Source organism: Camelus bactrianus, chromosome 4 (assembly GCF_048773025.1).
Source record: "Camelus bactrianus isolate YW-2024 breed Bactrian camel chromosome 4, ASM4877302v1, whole genome shotgun sequence".
NCBI classification, from domain to species: Eukaryota; Metazoa; Chordata; class Mammalia; order Artiodactyla; family Camelidae; genus Camelus; species Camelus bactrianus.
The window spans coordinates 75892027-75911632 of record NC_133542.1 but is presented as its reverse complement, the minus strand read 5'-3'; the positions used below and the strand labels follow the sequence as shown (position 1 = coordinate 75911632).

Sequence of the window (19606 nt, the reverse complement as noted above, 5' to 3'; positions counted from 1 at the left end):
CTTCTAAGAGACAGTAATGATGGGTGTTCTCTGCACACTCGGCACAGGCCCTCCCGCCCTGCCTGCCTCACCTCCTCTGCTCTTCCCAGCACACCCCAAGGTTCAGGTGACGGCGCCCCAGCCCAGTTGAGAGGAGCAAGGCTGGCTCAGTTCTGCCTCCAGCGCCCAAGTCCTGACGGCCCTGAGCCCCCTCCCCAGCTGCCCAGGCTTCCTCGCCTTCTGTCTGCTTTCCCCTGCCTGCCATTTCCGCATTGCCGCCCGGCCCCCAGCCCCACTCGGTCCTGGACCCAAGGCCTCAGCAGAGTCTCCCGAATGGCCAAGCTGGACGGCCACCCCGGCTCTCGCAGCCCCACGGCCGCCCACCCCTCCTGGCAGAGCCCCAGAGAGCCCACAGTGTCACCATAAATACGGCCACTTTATTAACATACAGAGAGTACTGACGCACGACGGCACGGCCACGCGTGCCGTGAGAAACATGCCTCTTCCCGGGCATAAAGTGCGGTGGGTCCCTGCGTGCCAAGAGCTTCGTGTCGGGGAGGCGAACGATGCTAAACCGTGAGATTAAAATTCCTCTGGGAGGAGCGCACCTGCACAGGAGCAGGAACCCGGCGGCCCCTGATCTCCCTGGCTGCCCCTCCCCCAGCCCTGGAGGGAGAGACGACGTCTCCAGGCCCCTGGGTGGGGCTGGGTGCCCAGGGCGGAACCACAAACTCGCCATCCTCATGGCTGTGTCCCAGGAGGGCTGGTGGGCGCTCTCGGGGGCTCTCCTACCCGGGGAGAGCAGAGGCTCAGTGTCACGTCTTCACAGCTGGGCGCCCTGCAGGAAGGGTGTCCGTGGAAGGGCCCCAGGAGCTGCTGCGGCCCCAGGGATGGGGTGCTCGGTCTCTGAGGGGCGGCTGCCGGGCCTAGGAGTGGGGGGGCCTGCAGGAGCGGCAGCAGGCCTTGCTGTAGTACCAGTGGCCGCAGAGGTTCACCTTGATGGCCAGGGCGCAGTTGGTGCCTGGCTGGTCCTGGCAGCTGTCGTCTGGGAAAGGGACACGGCCAGTGGGGCAGGGCATTGGGAGGGGGTCAAGCGGTGAAAACTCAACAGGACCCCCGCCCACCCCATCCCCCCAACCGCTCTCCCACTGGAGAGGGGGCTCCAGTCAACCTCCCTGCCACCCTTTTCCTGCCCCTGGCCCTCTGTGGGGATGTCACAAACCCTACCAAGGAGTTTCAACTGCGCACAGGAAGGGTACTGCTCAGAAGCCAGAGTTTGGGGGAGCCACTGGTCCCATCCCCAGAAGCCTGTGCTCCTCTACGCAACAGGCCGGAAGCAGAGTTCATCGCCCACCCCTGGTGCCCCTTCCCCTCCGAGCTTAGCACCCTCACGCACCTTCCAGGTGCTCGAGCCAGAGACCCTTGCCTCAGCCCCTCCCCTCCCCTCCTCCTGCGTGCCCAGCACCGAGCTGTTCAGGCTGAGTCGTCCTGGATCCCTGCCCCACCGCTGTCCCCCACCCTTCTGAAGCCAGATGCTCTTTCCAAAGTGCAGGCCTCGGCATGGCTCCGGGGACCCCAAGCGTGGGCCGGATCGCACGTGCTGCCCTTCCCTCCCTCCCCTCCCCACTGGGCTCAGCCGTTCCAGGAGGGGACCTGTGCTCCCCAACGACGTGCCTCAGTCTCTGGAGCCACTGGACCCTCCCCAGCCCCCGGCTAACCCCAGCTCGGCCTTCAAACCCTAGCTCAGCCTCAGCCCCTGATCTCCCTGGGGGAAGAAAGCCCCTGCCCCGCCCTCAGCCTCCCCCTCCTCACCTGGGGGCTCCGTGGGGCAAGGCTGCAGGTCACAGGCCTGTCTGCCAACAGGCTTCACCAGCGGGTCGCAGCCTCGGACGATGTCAGTCCCCTGGTAACACTTCACGTCTCGCATCCGCACGCCCACCCCGCAGGTCTTGGTGCACTGACGGGGAGAGACGGCATGGCCAAAGCCCCACCGGAGGAGGGCGGACCCCACCCCTGTTGCCAGGCTGCTGCGTCTCAACCGACACAAGACACGTGGAAGCTTGAGGTGACAAGGGGAGGGCGGGCGCTGGCTGGCAGCCAGGAGACGCTGACCCCCATCCCACCCAGTGCTGTTCGGTGTCCCCATCTGCACAGTGAGGAGGTGGGGAGGTCCTTTGGTTCCAGCTTTCCTGGGTCCTGTGAGAATGCTCAGGACGCACGGGGCCGTGGCTGAGGGAGAGCGCTGGTTCCCCACTCCGCTAAAATGCTGTGTTTGTTGTAAGCCAATTACGTGTATCTTCCAAAGCCACCAACCCCACCCATGGCTCCCCGTCCAGATGTTCCCCTTGGAAAACCCCGCTGAGCTACCCAGGACACCAGGGGCATCTGCTGACCCCAGTTACCCTACCGCCCTCCTGCCAAGATTCTACAGGCGGTGGCTCCCTCTGGCTCCCCCGATGTGGGTGACCCCGCATCACCCAGGCATGTCTGGGACCTGAGCCCTCGGTTTCCTGAGGGAGGTGGGTGTGGGAGGCCCCAGCTCTGGGCACCCCCTCCGGTTTTGTTTGCAGAGACGCAGGGAGAACTGATTAAGACTTAACAGGGAGGGCTGCCTGCCCGATGCCCGCTCCCAGTTTGCGGGGGCTGGTCCAGTCCAACAAGAGGCTGGCTCGCCACCGAGCACAGATGCCAGTCCGCCTTGGGTGGATGCCCCGAGAAGCCTCTGGCCATCCCTGACCCCCAGAGAGAACATGCATCTGGCCAGCCCTGGATCCCATTCCTCGGTGCCTGGGTGGATGGGACAGCTGGGAGGATACACTCTTACTGAGCCCCCATCCCAGGGAGGGGCAGCCACAGGCAAAAAGACAGCACCCCAGCCAGGAACAAAATGACGGCGGTCCACATCCCCACGGTTCAATCACCCGTCCTCCACCCACCATCACCAGGGCAACACAGGGCATGACCCCCCAGCGCTCCCAGGCAAGGACCACTCTGGGCCTCCCTGCCTGCTCCTGCAAAGCTGCGGCATTGCTAAGTGGCGGGTGGGGGAGGGGGGGCTTGGGGCGTGGGAGGGTGATGCGGCTAAGGAGATAGTGAGGAGACAGTGGGAACCGATAAAACTGAGGTCTAGACCTGACCTCCCTGGTGCTGTGAGAAGGCTTCGGGGATGTTAGCAGCCCCCAGGGGCCCTGGGGCCCCGCCAGGAGGCCTCCACGGGAAAGGGGGCCAAGGAGGGAAACAGCAGAAGCTAAATCAGCCCCCTTCGCTCAGCCAGAGACCTGGGGAGGGGGGAGGGTCTGTCCCCTGCTGCCCCGTCTGTGGGCCCCAGGCTGCTCTCCCTCCTCAGACCAGCCACATGTACCCCGGGGTCTCACTGGGACGGGCTGGTCTGGGGCCTCCTTTCACTCTGCAGCGTCCTCACCCCACCTGCTACATCCCCCAGTAGCTGCGGGTCCGCCCTCTCTCCAAACTGGGGTTTCCTCCCCGCGTGGGATGGAAAAGAGAGCCCGTTCCTCACGGGGCGGCGGGAGGAGGAAAGGAGCCTGTTGGGCAGATCACTGGGCCCGGCCTGCCCACAGGGCCCTCGGAGCGAGAAGAGAGGGCTCTCCCCCAGCTATAGCGGAAGGAGAGATCTCAGCTCCATGTCACCCGCCAGCCCGAGGCCAGGGAGCCCATCAAACTGTGGAGGGGCTGGGCCTGTGTCAGGACAGTGGCTGCCATTCCTGCTGGCTTCCCTCTGCCCCTAGTGCACACATCCTGCCGTCCCCTCTGCATCTCTAATCCTGTATCCTTGCCTTGACTCTGGATCCCAGGGCCTAGGCCATGTTTGAATGAGCCCCGCACATCCCCAGTACCCACCTGGGATCTGTCTGTCTGTGGTGGGTGTCTGGCACACAAGCTGCCAAAGTCACGACTGAAAGGCTACAATGCCAGGCCAGAAGTGACCTGGGCCAAAAGAGGGCCAGGACAAGCAGGGCAGGGATCCCAGAGGTGAGAGCCGGGAGAGCTTTCTGGAGGAGGTGGCTCTCATACCTGCTGACCTGGGAGAGCTGAGAATCTTTCCAGGGATGGAAAGCCCTGATGGAGGCTGAGCCAGGGGTCGTGAGGAGAACTTGGGGGGGCAGAGAGGAGGTACTTTGGCAGGACCAGAACTCAGGCCTGGCCTCAGACAGCCTCAGAGGGGGCCAGCTCAGTGCTCACCTCAGACCAGGGGCTGGTGTACCACTTGAAGCAGGGCCTCTCGAAGCACGTGCTCTCCTCGGGGGGCTTCTTGGCCAGGCCGCACTCAGGGCCGCTGCGTGTCTGTGGCTTCCCGTTGGCCAGTTCCATGCACAGGACCAGTCTCTTCTTCACGCCTCGGCCACAGGTGGTGTTGCACTGAGGCCAGGGGACAGATGGAGCCGGGCCAGAGGTCAGAGGCCAGAGGCCACAAGGATCAGAACACAGGGCCCACAGCGGCTCCGGGGAGAGTGGCTCGGACAGGCCATAGCCAGTGGGTGTAAGTGCTTAGGTCAGGGGGAAGTCGCTGAGAGCTCTTGGTTCGATAGCCATTTGGCCCCAAACAGATTTGTTTAAAAACAATTTAGCAGAAACCCATCTGTTTTGAAACAAAATGGTTAATGACATGCGATTCAAGGTGATTTAGCTAAGGGTGAGCTGCCTGAAACAGCTGGCAGCAAGCGAGGTGGTTAAGGGCTGTCTGAAGCGGCAGGTTGGTGACCCTGACAGGTCCAGGGGCCCCGAGAACAAATGGGTGCCGGGCCAGAGGCCAAGAGCTGGGCGGCCGAGTGAGCCCACCCCCCTAGCCTGGGCTCACCTCTTCCGGGAGCGGAGGTCAGGGGACCGCTCCCAGCCCTGCGTGCGTCACTGGGCGTTCGCTACTTAGATTTGAGACGTTTTCAGCACTTTTCTTACCTCTTTGGGTTTTTTTTTTTTTTCTGTCAAATCAATGTTTTGTGAATCGTGCCATCACCAATTCCAATGAATTCCTCGTTGGACCAAGCTGTCATTCTGGCCACTTGGCTCTCAGCCAAACGCTCCCCCAGACAGAGGGGGCCCTGCTGCCGGGCTCAGGACACTCACCCGCTCCCAGTCCTGGGCCAGCCAGTGGGCGGGGCAGTTCTTGTCTCCGCAGGGGTGGATGGCCAGAGGCTTGGTCTCTGTCTGGCACTGAGACTCGGGCACCACCCGGCCGTCGCTGGTCTTGCAGTACACGTGTCTGATCATGCGGCCCTGCCCGCAGCTTCCACTGCACTGCAGGGGGCAGCCGGGGTCAGAGGCGGAGCCCTCTCCCAGGTCCCCAGACGCCATTCCCAAGAGACAAGCAGAGCCGGGGGAGGGGGAGGGTTGCCATGGCAACCACTTTCTAAACTAGCATTTTCTCTTCTAATTACAGAAATATTGCATGCGCGATGAGAAACACACAGAGGAAACACACCCAGAACACCTCACAGGGCCGTCTGCACCCAGCACCTGGAGAGGACCCCAGCGCGCATCTGTCATCCGGACCGGAGGCCAGAGCGGCAGACACACAGACAGGCAGGCGGGGAGCTTATAAAAGGGGGTCAGATTGCAACCGCTCGTTTCTGGATAAAGGTTTTGACTCCTCGTAACAACACGGAGGAAAACCAGCCGGTGTGCTTCCTCTATGGGAAAACTGAGGCACAGCCAGAGGGAAGCGCCTGGGACTTACCCTCACCGGCCTCACGCCCTCGCCACCCCTCCGAGCACAGCCCGGCCCGCCCTCACCGGCCCCCAGTCGGATACGGTCCACTGGCGGTCGCAGGGGGGGCCTGTGCAGTCCTTCTCCCCCACAGGCCTGGTGTTGGGGTCACACAGCTTCTCATCCTCCGAGCAGCGGATGTCCCTGGTCACCACGCTGCGCTCCCCACACTTGGCTGTGCACTGCGAGGAAGCTGGGGGTGAGGGTGGGGTCCACACTGCCCCGGATGCTGCGGCCCGGCTCACCCAGACCCCCGGCCCCCGCACCGGCTCACTCTGCGCATGCACACCTCCGACCACTCGGACATCTCCCACTGGGGCCCGCAGGCCGGGTTCCGGCACGTTTTGCGCTCCTCGGGCCGCACGGCCTCGGCGGCTTCGCACAGGTCGCTGTACACGGAGCTGTCGAAGCCGGGCGAGAGCATCTTCCAGCAGCGCACGATGCGGAACTGGTAGCCCTCGCCGCAGGTGCGCGAGCACTCGCTCCAGCTGCTCGTCTCCCACCTGCCTCGGGAGGGGGCACGGCCTTCAGCGACCCCCACCCTACCCTGGCCGCCGGGACTTTATGCCCCAACTCCTCCTTCCCCTGTGAGACCCAAAGTCACACTGAGCTAAGCCGGACAGGAAGCTGGTTGGGTCCCACAGGGGAGGCTGCTGCCCTGGCGACCCCAAGCCCACTGGGAAACCCCCAGGTGGAGGTGGGGTGCCCAGAGCCTGCACTTGGCCGGCCTGCCCAGGAACCCAGGCAGCCACCACCTGCTCTCCCTCCAGACCACCCACCTGGCCTTCCAGCCACTTAGAGGGCCAGGTCCCAGCCTTGTTCCTTTGCTGACGCCATTCCCTTCTCCCAGAGTGACTTCCCCTCCTGCTACGGCCCCCTCTTCCAAGGTAGGATCATGCCCCAGTGTCCTAGGTCCCTGAGCCCCACCATGGGGGCTCTGAGGGGAAGAGCAGACCCCCATGGCAGCACACCCAGCTTCTCACAAAGGGGCCGATGCTAGATGGAGCAGAGCCCCCATCACGGAGCAGAGGCCCCACCCCGATGGAGCAGAGCACCCCACCAGTGGAGCAGAGGGCCCCCGATGGAGCAGGCCTGGAGAAAAGAGGGTGTGTAGCTGCATTAGGGAGCAGGAAGTGCTTCCTCCTGCAGGCAGGACAGGAGGCCTGGGGGGCTAGAAAAATGAGGTCTCCCCCCACATCCCAGGGACACTGGCGGGCTTGGAATTTCAGGAATAATCCTTTTGGGCTTCTTAAAATTCTAGATGCACCCAGTAGGCCTGGGGGCGGCAGGGGCCAAGAGCCAAGTTCAGAATGATTCTCAGTCTGCTGTGGAAGACAGTGATGGAGGACCTACTGTGTGCGAGACACAGTGACAGATTATACTGCAAAACGGGAAGTCACAGAAGGCCCCCACGTCCCTCCCACAAAACCCAGTTGAAGGAACAGGATGCCAACTCCTGCTGCGCCCCTGGGCGGGGGCAGAGCAGAGCCCCCACTCCCCACACACACCCTGCCCCGGGGCACTGGGCGGCAGGTACCTGGGCTGGCACTCCCTCCCCGCGCAGAACTCCTGGACGGGCTCAGGCCTGGTCAGGGCGTCGCAGTAGCTGTCATCCACCTCAATGCCATCGTAGCGGACGCACATGGCGTAGGTCGACATGACCCCTGGGTTCAGGACAAAGGGAGGGACCCAGTGAGCTGATGGTGAGCCCCTTGCAGACCAGCATTTGGAACCTACGTGACCACAGGCAAGTCACCTGACCCCTCAGCGCTTTCTGGCTTAAATCGAGGTTAATGACAGTTACCAGCTTACAGAAGTGCGGGCAGAACCCAGTGGGGACAGCTTTGTGGGTCTGCCCTGCCCATGCCCCAGGGTCTGACCACTTCTCTTAGCACCCTCTACCCCATCCAGCCCAGGCTGGGTACCCAGTTTACACGTCACAAACCCTGGGCTTTGAATAAATTCAGATTGGCTCTTACAGAGGCACAGAGGCAAATACAGCCAGTGTCACTAATTTTCATTCATTCAACAATTACCCATCACTGGGTGGGTGGGTGGGAGAGGGGTGAGTGGATGGACGGATGAATGGTTGGGTACAGATGGATGGATGGATGGATAGGTTGGTGGGTGAGAGGATGGATGGATGGAAAATCTAACCCTTCCAGCCCTTCCCAGCCTCCCCAGACGCTCTATTACCCTTCGTCCTCCCTGCCCTCCGTGGCCTGCCCTAGTCCTTATCAGACCCCGTCATGAACTTTCTTTAATCATTGTCGTGATTAAATACCCAGGACTCTATAAACCCCGTTGAGGACCATGTGCAAAGGGCCAACTCTCAACTAAAAGTAACTCCTTGACCCCACCTCCACCTTCTCCTTCACTGGTCTTCGTCCCCCGCACCCCTGTGTCAGGTACCGAGCTGGCACTGGGGCCGAACTCACTACACACAGGGCAGGCCCCTGCCAAGGAGCCAGGATGACTCAGGGAGTGTCCGCCCTGGTGAAGGCCCCGGCGGGGGCAGGGTCTGTTGCCACTGTTGTTCCTGGTGTGTGTGTGTGTGAGACAGAGAGAGACTGAGTGGGACCGGCTGTCCTGAATGACGGTGAGACAGGAACCCTCCTCGCTGGGCTTGCCCTTCCCCCAGGAGGAAACCAGTTTCCCCATAAACAAAGAGCCCCAGCCACCTCGAGCTCATCCCAGCGGCGCGTGTCTGAAAGCCAGCGGCTCCTGCGTCTCCGAGCCCTGGCCCTGGACGGAGGGAAACGGCCTGGAAGCAGCCCGCACAGGGATTTTTTCTTTTTTTCCGTGAGAGGCGAGCCAGGCTGCAATCACGGCTCCTCTCTGCCAGCGCTGGGCTGTGTAGTCTTTAGTCGGCTCTCGGGGGGGAGGCTGGCTTCCTGGCCAGGTCTGCTCAGAATGTTCCAGGCCTCAGAGACACCAGCTCTGGGGCCCAGGGAGGTCCAAGTTTGGGGACTTACAGACCCTCACCGAGTGCCTGATTATTCATTCGCTGCTCGTCAGCGAGTGGAAACACAGCAGGTCCTGATCAAGAGAGACAGGAATTCTGGTCCCAGCCCAGTCTCCCGCTGGTGGGGTGACGTGAGTACTGTCCGGCTGTCCGGGCCTCATCCCCACGGTGGGAACCCCCCACAGAGGCTGGGCCGTCAAAGCACCAGTCTTCCAGACACCTGCTCCTTACATCGGTTTGAATGCGGTGCTTTTCAAACCTTCCTGGACAGCAAGTAAGCCCTTCCTCCAAACGAGAGGAAACCCCAATACTGAACTGGGCGGGCGGAGATGAGCTCAGGGCCCGCCGGCCCCACTTCCCCACTCTCGCCCCCCGTGCCAGGAGGTGCTGAGAACCGTTTGAAATCATTGCTTAAGACTCCAGCTCCAAACCAATTCACCTGCATTTCTCCTGCTCCAAAGAGCTTCTCTAAGGAAAAGAAAGAACGCTTGGTGCTATAGCTGGAGCTCAGGAGACGGGACCCTTGCCGCACTGATCCTCCAGCCCTTCACGAGCTCACCGCGAGGCCCGGGGGCAGGGAGGGGCCCTGATGCGTGCTGATGCGGCTGCGGACCTGCGCACAGACACCACCTGCCGCAGAATGCTTGTAACTTCCCCTATCAGCACGGCCGCCACGCTGGCCTGGCCTCAGCACCCCATAAAATGGGATTTCGGGAGGAGTTGGCCACAGAGTGTGCAGATGTGGCCACGGGGAGCCATCCACCGATCCAGCTTGGTGACTCTGCAGTGATGGGGAACTCGCTGTGTCTCCAGGCCACTCATTCCAGCCCTGGACAGCCTCGTCCAAAGGAGGGCTCTTCCTTTCAGCAGACCCCAAATCTGTCTGTTTACTTCCTTCTTCGTTTGTCCTCCTTGGCACCTTGGGCCACCCAGGGCAGGTCAGCCCATCCCTCTGCCTGGACACCCTGTGGATGTTCAGAAACGGTGCCGTGTCCTCCCTGGGGACTGCCTTCCACCCGGGGCCCGGCATGGGCCTCACCACTGAGGCTGCTTCCCCCTGGAGGGATCTCAAGCGACATCACCTCCCCAGGCAGCGATGTGTCCAGGAGGAATGGAAGATGCTCCCAGGCGCATGTTCTGTGACAATCCGGGCACATTTGGAGTCTTGGGGCGGGGGGGGAACAGGGCTCCTGACTCAGAGCAGGTCCACGCCCTTCAGGAGCAGGCTCTCGGAGCAGGCTCCCCCAACACCCAGCACGGGGCTCGGGCCCCCGGCTCACTCCGAGACCAGCCGCTCAGCTGCCCCCGGGCCTCAGCGCTGGTGGGTGGCGGCAGCAGTCCTGGCGACGGCGCCCGCTTGCTGAGCTTTGGCCTTGGCGGCTGGCCTCCCGTTTCATGTCCATCTCTAGTGCTGCGTTTGGATAGGTGCATGTCCCATTTCACAGGTGGAAAATTGAGGCTTGCAGAGATTAAGCCATTTGCCGAGTGCATGTGGTGCGGTCAGCCAGAGAGTGCACCCCAAGTGCTCACCGCACACCCCACAAAGCCCACCTCGCACCCTCCGGAATGCCAGGGGGGAAACATCCTGTCCCATACCCTGCTGAGGGGGGTGGGAGGCTTCTAGAACAGGAGGGGCCACAGCTTCCAGCCCGAGGTGGAGAGCCCGTGGTCCATTCAGAGCCCTGCATGGCCACCTCCCCAGCTCCTCCCTCGAGCCGGTCTCCTGAGATGCCGGCCAGGGCTGCGGGAGGCGTAGCCATGCCAGACCACCTGCTGCCCAGTGTCCAGTCAGTGGCTGGTCTCATCCTCCTCCCTGGCCAGAGCATGCAGGGGGGCATCTAAAGCTCTGGCCAGCTGGGATGGGGGTTCAGGGGCAGAGCCAGGACCATCCTGCGTTTTGAGTGGCAGCAGCCCCAGTCTTGTCCAAACCCAAACATGAAGTCCCAGGTATAGACCAGGCGGCACCGGGGTCTCCCTACAACGTTTACCACGGGTCCCGGTCCTGGGAGGGACCAGCGCTGGCCCCAGACGCAGCTCCAGTCTCTGGTCTGCGACCAGCACCTTGGTGTGGTGGTGGCTGGCCCCGTGAATGGGCAGACACAGATTCAAACCCAGGTGGGCACTTACTACGCACGTGTATCTATCTGCCCAGGCACCCGAGGGGGTTCCTGTCCCTCCCACTTCCTCCCCAGTGCGGCCCTGAGTCTGAGCAGTTTCCTCAGTGGGTCTCTCTGCCCCTCCTGTGTTTACTGTAAGCAGAAGTGAAACCCTCACCACCTGAGATTTCTTACTTTTAACGCAAAGGACATTTGCTCTAATCAGACGTGACAGGAAGGCGGCAGGTGATGGAGCGCCTGGCGGGCCCCGGCAGCCGGTCGCAGGTACCTGTGGTGCAGGTGGCACTGCAGGGCTCGTGGGACGAGAGCTTCCACCGGTACATGTCTGCGGGACTCACGCCTTGCTTGCGGGCCTTGGGCCTGGTCCTGAAAGCAGGTCAAGCCGAGAAGGGGGTGAGTTTTCACGGGAGAATGTGTTCTCATCCATGGAAGACAGGTCTGCTTTTGCAAAACAGCCTACCTGAGCCCCGGGCAGCAGCCCCACCTGTCGGGGGCCCAGGGCCCACGATCTAGAACACAGCCGGGGGAGGGGGGTGGTGGCGCCGGGGGAGGCAGGTCTTAGAGGCGACCGGACATTTGCATTTTCCATCCCAGTGACTCAGCCTGAGCACACTCTGCAGCTGTCAAAGCACCCTCGGGGGCTGGGAGTGAAGACGGGGGCCCACCAACATCCCAGTCCCTCCTCACACACACACATACACACATGCACACACACACACGCACACAGACACACACGCACACGGGCTTCTCACTGTCACCCTCAGCAGGGGCGCACAGAATCCTCACCACCACCCCGAAAGGGACCTCAGAAAGCACCTCGCGTGCTGCGAACGTGCCAGAATTCTCCGCCTCGGTCTCCCTCAGCCCAGCCGAGGTTCTAACAGAAGGGGCACACTGGCCCTCAGGCCTCCAGCGATCAAAACGGAGAAGCTGGGGCTGCAGCCGGGGGGTTGGCCGTGCCCCCTCCCCGGACGCCTCTGCCCAGGTCTGCGATGGCTGCGGTGCGCGGGGACGCCGTCCTGGGGCCCCGCCAGCGACGGGCTATGGTTCTTGGCCGGAACTCAGGCAGCCAAGCCAGCTATTGTTAGGGTTGTTTGCTTCTTTGAACCAGTCGGCGTGCTGGGGCCAACCTCAGTATCCAGCGTGCAGGCTCGTTTTGGACTCGGCAGGGGCGGAGGGAAGTGGCGGCGGCTCCCAGACAGCTGCTCTGAGACGCAGCTGGCCGAGCCTGAGTGTGGCCCGCGGAGTCCTGAGGCACCTCCCCCGCCCAGAGCCAGCAAAGGGGACGTGGGGCGATGGGCCGGAGGGCAGCACAGCATTCGGGCCCCACCGCCTGTCCACTTCCTGTCGGACCCAGAGGGGCTGACTGAGGACCACCTTGAGCTCAGAGCCTCTCACGGGGTGCGGCTCCTCTCCTGGGGACCTTCTGTCACCCCGGAGGCCAGGCTCAGACGAGGGGTGCAGGGCATACGTTCTCAAGGCTTTCCGGCCAGTTCAGCGATGGAGACATTGCTGTTGGTCCTCCGACTTCTGGGATTTCACAAGTGGATGAGAACGGCTCTTACGTTTTAGTTTTGCATCAGTGTTGCCCTAAAGGCACATCACGCTGAGGACCAGGAGAGAAACCGCCCACGGACCTGAGGTGGTGAACTGGCCGAGGTGACCGCATCCAACCCGGGAGTGAGCGGGAGGGGGTGAGGAGGCAGACGAGGACGGAGCTGGCACTGGGCCCCCTCACCTGGTGGCTCCACAGCCAGGAGCCTGCCCCAGGCCCTCCACAGGTGCAGGGGCGAGGGGAAGGTTCCCCCTCTCGCCTCCTTCAAAGTGAGCGGGAGTTTTATAATGGGGCGCCCCGCCCACCCAAGACCCAGCATCTCAGAACAAAGGCCCCAGGGACCTCCTTGGGGAGGAAGACCACTCCCTAAGGGCCGATTCCAAACACACCGAAATGCGCTGATTGGGTCCCTCACCCTCCTTTCAACAGCTTTAAATTCTCCCCAAGAACTAAAAGGGATGAAAAGATCCAGCCCCTGCCCCGCCCGCCCCCCCACCCGCGGAGAGGCTGCACCATCTTTATCTGATTACACACTCCTCTGGCCGGCGGCAGCGTGACTCATTCTGGAGAGAGAGAGCAGTTCAAAATAACCCTTTGGGTTTTAAGCACCAAAGGTATTTCTGGAGGGGCTGCCCACGCAGCACGGCTAACACAGCACGCTTCACGCACAGCACGGGCGCCCCTCATATCCCCGCACAGTGCCACGCCTGGCGGGAGAAGAGCACCCCGGAAGTCACTACACCGCCAACCCCGCGCCCGCCTCCGTCCGGTGGGAAGCCAGGGCCCGGTGATCCCGGGAGTCAGAGCTGCAGGGCCGCCACGGCGCCCCGGGCTGGGATGCTGCAAACCCGGGGCCCGGGGCCCTCTCCCCAGCTGCCCGGCAAGCACAGGCCGTCCAGCCCCCGCAGGGGCACCTCTGGGACACCACGCTCATTTATAAAAGACTCAGAAGATCGCTTTGCTTTTCTTCCCGTCCAGGCGGGGAGAGGGACCCTGTGTCTCTGTGTCCCAAGCGTCTGCCTCTGGTGCCCAGGCCTCCCTCGATGGTCTGAGGCTGCTCTGAGAAGGGGAAAATAACCTTTCCTTCCTGGGCTGCCCACTTAGCTTCCGCCCTCTCAGAGCAGACGCGCCTTCCTGTGTTTGGACAACTGGCCGCGACACGGCTATTTTGGCCTGGCGGTTTCCCCCACGGCGGCCTTTCTCAGCCTTTTATCTCCGAGGACCATCTTTGGTCTCTGCTCTGCGGCTCCTTTGATGCAGCCGCTGGGGGAGCCGCCCCATCTCACCCGGTTGTCGGGACTCTGAGTTGACAGTCACTGTATTGATTCCTGCATCCCCCACAGGCCGGCGCTGGAAGCCCAGCCATTCCCCTTGGGGCCAAGGAGGGCGGGGGAGGGGAGGCTCAACTGCGACAGGGCAGGAGAGAGTCTCAACGATGTGACTTAAGACCCTAAGGCTTGACCTGACCTAGGAATCCCTGCATGCCGGAGCTGGCAGGCCCTGAGGCCAAACTGAACAGCGGCCTGTGTGGCACCTGGCGAACCAGTTCAGAAGGGGACCCTGGCCACCACAGAGCTGGCCTTCCTTACATCTATCACGGTCCAGGCCTTGATGGTCCTTCCTGTTTCGGGGGTCCTCCCTGGGTGATTCGGGGCTTCACAGGCAGGATAGAATTCAATCCTCTGGACAGCCCAGAGGGCTGAGAAGAGCTCCCCAGGCTCGGAGCCCTAAGGAACTGGCCCCAGTGTAACAGGCAAGCACTGGCTGATTCTGAACTCCAGCCCTTCGCTGTGAGCCCCCACTTCAGACTCAGAACCTGTCGCCCCCTTCCAGCTCCTGGACCCACACGCCCCCAGAGCCCCACCCTCTGCACGCTTCTGGACCTGGGTTGGGGCGAGTGGACGGCCCCGACGGGCCCATGGGAAGAAGGCACAGCAGCCCCGGGCCTCCTGCTCTGTCCACGCTTGCAAAGAACTCCACTCAGAACTTCAGAGGTGCCCCGGATGTGCCCCTGCTACCACATGGGAGCCGGGGGCCTCAGAAAAGAGCTTGAGAAAGGGGGCTTTGGAGGGGCTCTGGGGGCCAGCTTCGCTGCTCTCGCCCCCGGGGAAGGGTGAGAGGGTCACCTCCAACCACATCAGCTCGAGAGTGAGCCCCAAGTCTGGCATCAAACTCGGTTCCCCTGAGCTCCCCAAGGACGCCCACCCCTGCATCCTCGGCGCTGGCTGGGGCTCCTCTGGCTCGGGGTCTGAAGTCGAGGGGTTTGGGTGGGGCCTCCAAACACAGGACAAAGCAAAACCCAGCAGGCCTGCTGCTGCCTCCAGGCCCTGCCTGCCGTGCGGGCTCAGCCTGTCTGAACCAGCCTCACTGCCCTGAGAGCTGCCGGAGAACAGGCGGGCCCTTCCCGGGGCAGGGGGCCATCATCGGCCCGGGGGCCTGTCCCCCAGACTGGCCTCTAGTAGAGACAGGGGCAGGCCTGGACCACCCTGCTTGCAGCTGCCCCCAACCCAGGGAGGCTCCTGGCCTCAGACTCCTCCAGGGCCAGCTGTGACCCCAGTGTCCCCAGATGTGACTCTCCAGGCACCCTAGGGCGTGTCCTTGGCTCTGGGGGCCTGTCTCCCAGTGGACTCTCACACGGCCCATCCCTGAGGCATCTCCAGCCCCCACGGCAGAAGGCTCATTCCTAATGCCTGATTCCAGGGACTGGCTCTGGGCTGAGGACCCCGTGGGACCACCCCCAGGCTCCTCCCTGGCCTGCAGGGAAGGTTGGTGCTGAGCCGCCCCACGTTCGGGGAGTGTCCACTTCATGCCCACCATCCTTGTGTGCGATGACTGTCCAGACTGAGACCCTAAGGACCCCCAGCCTTCAGGCCCCGTGACCCTGAGGACGTCGCTTACCTAGCTCTCTGGCCCAATACCTGTCCCGGTTGTAACGGGTCCATGTGTCCGTGCTCACAGGATGCTCAGCCCTGAGCTTGGCTTAGAACCGTTAGCCACCCCCCAACCCCCAGTTCCTGGGGTCAGATCACACGTGGGTGCGCGGCTCGGGGCTTAACCCACGGGCCTAGCTTGTGGGAAGGACACGCTGATACCCAGGCCTCTGGCCTCCTGCTCAGATCCAGGGCGGGGTGGGGGCCCCGGGCAGGGGTGACTCCCTCCCTCTTACCTCTGTCCTGGCCCTCCGGCCAGACCACTGTAGGAAGGCCTCGCTGACCACCCCCAGCCCCGGAGGCCCCCGGACAGGGCAGGGGAGGCGGCCCTACCTGGCCTTCTGCGTCCTGTTCCCGGCCACGGCGGGGAGGCTGGCACTGGCATTGGGGAACGGGGCCTCGGAGGAGGCATTGGTCACTCTGTCACTGCTCAGCTCCAGGTAGGATCCATTGAGCAGGTAAATGCTGGCTCCCTCATTCTCCTCGTAGTCAACGTAGAGGCTGTCAGCCGGGGAGCTCCTCGGGGCGCCCTGTGCAAAGATGCTGTTGAACGTCTCATTGAGGGGGAGCTCCCTGGAGTCAGAGCCTGTGCCCAGGAGCTGGTCAGAGATGGCGTTGGCCGAGAGGAGCTCCTGGGAGGTAAAGCGGGCATCGGCCTCTTGGTCATCCCGGTCTCCCGCGAGAGCCGTTCCAGTGGCGTTGCCATCTATGGGGGAGACGGGGGTCTCAACCTCCAGTGCCCCCTCGTGTGGGGGGGCAAGGGCTGCCCTGGGGGTGGGGGCGGACGGCGGGGAGGGGCTGTAGCAAAGACCTGGACCGGAGAGCTGCCAGAGGCAGGTTTCCGCCCAATGAGAGGACACTGGTCATCCAGGGAGGCTCGCCAGCCAGCCTGGACAAGCTCTCGTGGGAGAACCTGCTGGACTTCTGCAGTGGGTTGAACAGCGTCCCCCCAAATTTCGTGATGGCCCCGACCATCAGAATGTGAGCTAATTTGGAAACAGGATCTTCACAGACGTACAAATCTTCAGACGAGGTCATAATGGGTTGAGCGGGCCCTGATTTCAATGTCTGCTGCCTTAGTAAGCAGCAAACTCATGGAGACACACAGACACAGGGGAGAAGCCAGGAGAGGACGCCGCGGGGACCACAGCGCTGTGGCCGCAAGCCAAGGCTCCTGGGGGCCCCAGGGGCTAGAAGAGGCGGGAAGGACCCTCTGCTAGAGGTTCCAGCCACACCTGGATTTTGGACTCTGGCCTCAGAGCTGGGAGACAGCAGATGTCTGTAGTTTTCAACCCCCTGATCTGCGGTCATTTGCTACAGCTGCCCCAGGAAACTTCCACCTGAAGATTCTGAGGGTCCTGGAAACCTGCCCCCAAGTGAGCGAGGGGGCTTCTTCCCAAGTCTGGTTTACCTTCCAGCCCTGAGCAGGAGGGATGGCGCAGACCAGCTCTGATGAGCCACCCCATGACCCTCAGGAGTGCAGGCCAACGGCCAGCGTGGGCACGGGGACCCTGGCCCCACCCCCAGGCCTTCAGCTGCACCTCCCGCCACTCACCCTGGAGCCTGCCCCACGCAGGTCCTCCACCGGCCCCACCAGGCTGTCCCCCACTGGCCCTCTCTCACCCCCACCCCTTTCCCATGCCCTTCTCAGCTGACCCTCACTTACTCCTGAGCCCTCAGGGCAGGGCTCACCCTCTCCAAGAACTTGGGGTCCTCCTTGTTTCCCCTCAACTGCACATGGTCCCTTCCAGAGTTCTTGCCACCCCTTGCTCTGCTGTCTGTCTGTCTGTCTGTCCCCACCGAACGGGCGAGGGCGCAGGCTCTGGGATCAGACCACCCTGGATTCGGCTCCAGCTCCTCCCAGGTGGCCTGTGGGACTTGGGAAAGTCTCCTCTCTCCAAGCCTCAGTCTCCTCGTTTGTCGAGTAGGGGTGGCCATACCCACCTCAGAGCAGGTGCGTGGAGAAGCCACCTGCAAAGGGCTGGCCCTGGGCCTGCCCCGTCTGTGCAGCACGGGCAACTCTGTCAACCTCTTCTGCAGGCTGCCAGGGACTGAAGACCCTTCGCCCGAGGCCCCTCTCCCTCGGAAGGCCCACCCCACCCCGCCTCTCCTCCTGGTTACCTCGGAAGCCCTTGCCCCTGGGGGGCCCCGCGCAGGCCCCGCCGCTGGCCTGCGCGCACACCTCGTTGGTCTCCTGGTCTCTGCTCAGACCCAGCTCGATCCCCGGGTCCCGGTGGCCGAACAGTCGGTGGTCCAGGCCCAGCCGCTCCGAGGAGGCCTGGCCGTAGAGGGAGCTGTTGTGTTGCAGGAAGCCCGCCAGCCCGGCGCCGTCCAGCTCCTGGCTCTCCGCGCTGTCCGAGGCGGGCTCGGAGAAGCTGTAGTAGACGGGCTGGACGCGGTGCGCGTGCGGTGGCTGCAGCAGCGTGTACTCGAAGGTGATGGAGGGGCTTTTGCCGTTCTGGTTCCACACCTGGCAAAGGCAGAGAAGTGGGGCCCCGGCCCTTCTTCCCGCCAGCCCCTTCGCCCACAAGCCCCGTTAGGACAGAAGACACTGCCCCTGAGCTGCAAGACCGTTCCCCGGCCACGGCCTGTGGCTGAGTCCTTCCCAGGGACTCAGCTTTGACCAAAGACCGCCACCTCTCCCAAGGCTATACCTGGCCCCAGAGGCCGCCTGTGTCCAAAGACTGGTGAGCAGGGGCGCGGGCAGTGAAGGGTGTGCCCAGTACAGAGACGGTTAAAAGCCAGTTAAAACCTGTCCTGCATTTTACGATCACCACGTGCCAGCAATCCTAAGTGAAAGTGTTCCGTCCCCACCACCTTCCCCCCGGGGAACCCCGCTGCCGGCCGAGTGGAAGTGCCCAGACCCAGAGCCATCCCAGTGTCAGAGCCGGCCCTGGGATGGGCCGCAGCCTCTGCTGAGAATGTCCCCACCCAGCATCCCCGCCCACCAGTCCTGCTGCCCCTCCGGGTGCTCGCAGGCTCTTTCCAGGGACTCTGCCGAGGTCGGCTGGTGTCAGGGCAGGTCCTAGGAAGTGGACCCTCAAATAGGAGTTTAGAGCAGGAACCCCACCAGGAGGGGTGGTGCCAGTCCTCCCCGCTGGTGTGCGGGCACTGGGACCCCCACTTAACAGAGGGTAAGGAAGGACATGGAAGGTGGTGTGTTAGAGAAAGGCTGGAAGGCGAGGGTGTTGGCCGCACCTAATCTCCAGTTTCAGGCCAAGCCAGAGGGCCCCCCTGGTGTTACACAGAGACACTCTCCTGCCATCCAGCCAGGGCCAGAAAGGTAGAAGGGCACCAGGGACCGTGGGAGACTGGCTTCTCCACTTCATCAAGAGCCCGGCTGGGAGGAGGCGTGGGGCACGGTGTCTGAGTCAGTCTGCTCAAAAATTTTGAAATCTCAGATTCCCTGGAAACTTTGCCCCTGAAAAGTGGCCATTCCTCCCTGTTAAGGCCACCGCGTGGCCCTTGCCTGAAGATGGTACCTCTCTGCCTTCAAGACCCTGCCGGCCCCCCTCAGGACCAGGCCCACCGGCCCTCCGGGCCACCTGGCTGATGGCTCGAGTGAAGCCCTGTCTTCACCCAGTCAAGGGAGCACCAGGGCTGCTCAGGGGAGAAGGAACAGTCCGTGAAGGACCTTCAGGACCTGCCAGCGGGAGCCGGCAGAAGATGGGGGTTGCCCGCGACTGGCGCCAAGGGTCAGGCTGGATCAGAGATGGCATAAGATGGGCCTGGATGAGGGAGAGATTCTCCCATCTCGACAGGAGGGCACACACTGGCAAGAACTCTGGGAGAGAGCGAGGCCGACACCGAGGCAGATGATGGAAGAGTGAGGAAAAGGCTGGGAAAGCCACCAGGACGGCCTCGGAGACCAGCGGCAGGAACATGACAGTGAAGTGTCACCAGCGCCACTGAGAGGGGTGCCTGGAGGGGTGGCGCTGAGAGTCCTCATAGGCCAGGGCTGGGGTCAGGAGAGGCTGTCCACGATAGCCAGAACAAGGGGCCCCCAGGACTGCACTGAGCACCAAGGCAGACGCGGTAGCCAGGGGGCCTGACCCCAGAGACCTCCGGACACAGCTGACGGGACCAAGGGCTCCCAGGGGACAAACACACGGGTCCAGAAAATGTGCTTCTCAATCCGTACGACCAGAAGAAACCAAGGGGAGGTGGTCACAAAGCAGACGGCAGCAGCCACAGAAGTCACAGCGCCCCCACCCAATTTCCTGGACCAGTTTTTAGACCCAGAACCCCCTGAATGATAGAACAGCCAGGTCCCCAGGAAGGAGGATCCCCACCCAGTTTGTATGGGCGTGACTCCCCTAGCTCTTCCCGCAAAGAGCC

At 62.9% G+C, this 19606-nt stretch overlaps 1 protein-coding gene across 11 annotated transcripts in view; it reads right to left on the bottom strand.

Moving 5' to 3' along the window:
* Nucleotides 1–396: 396 nt before the first annotated feature.
* The window catches only part of ADAMTSL2 (ADAMTS like 2), a 35635-nt gene continuing 16425 nt past the window's right edge, over nt 397–19606 (bottom strand). For 5 of the 11 annotated variants that reach the window (XM_074362599.1, XM_074362600.1, XM_074362596.1 and 2 more), the window contains 10 exons: nt 17390–17738; nt 15602–15974; nt 11052–11149; nt 7239–7365; nt 5968–6208; nt 5728–5883; nt 5062–5232; nt 4180–4356; nt 1792–2038; nt 397–1024 (listed from right to left, as the gene is read on the bottom strand). In XM_074362599.1, the coding sequence (XP_074218700.1) occupies nt 906–1024; nt 1792–2038; nt 4180–4356; nt 5062–5232; nt 5728–5883; nt 5968–6208; nt 7239–7365; nt 11052–11149; nt 15602–15974; nt 17390–17738 (2058 nt within the window). In that variant the 3' untranslated portion in view covers nt 397–905. The remainder of the gene's footprint in view (nt 1025–1791; nt 2039–4179; nt 4357–5061; nt 5233–5727; nt 5884–5967; nt 6209–7238; nt 7366–11051; nt 11150–15601; nt 15975–17389; nt 17739–19606) is intronic. The other 6 variants (XM_074362604.1, XM_074362603.1, XM_074362605.1 and 3 more) reach the window with 5 other exon arrangements.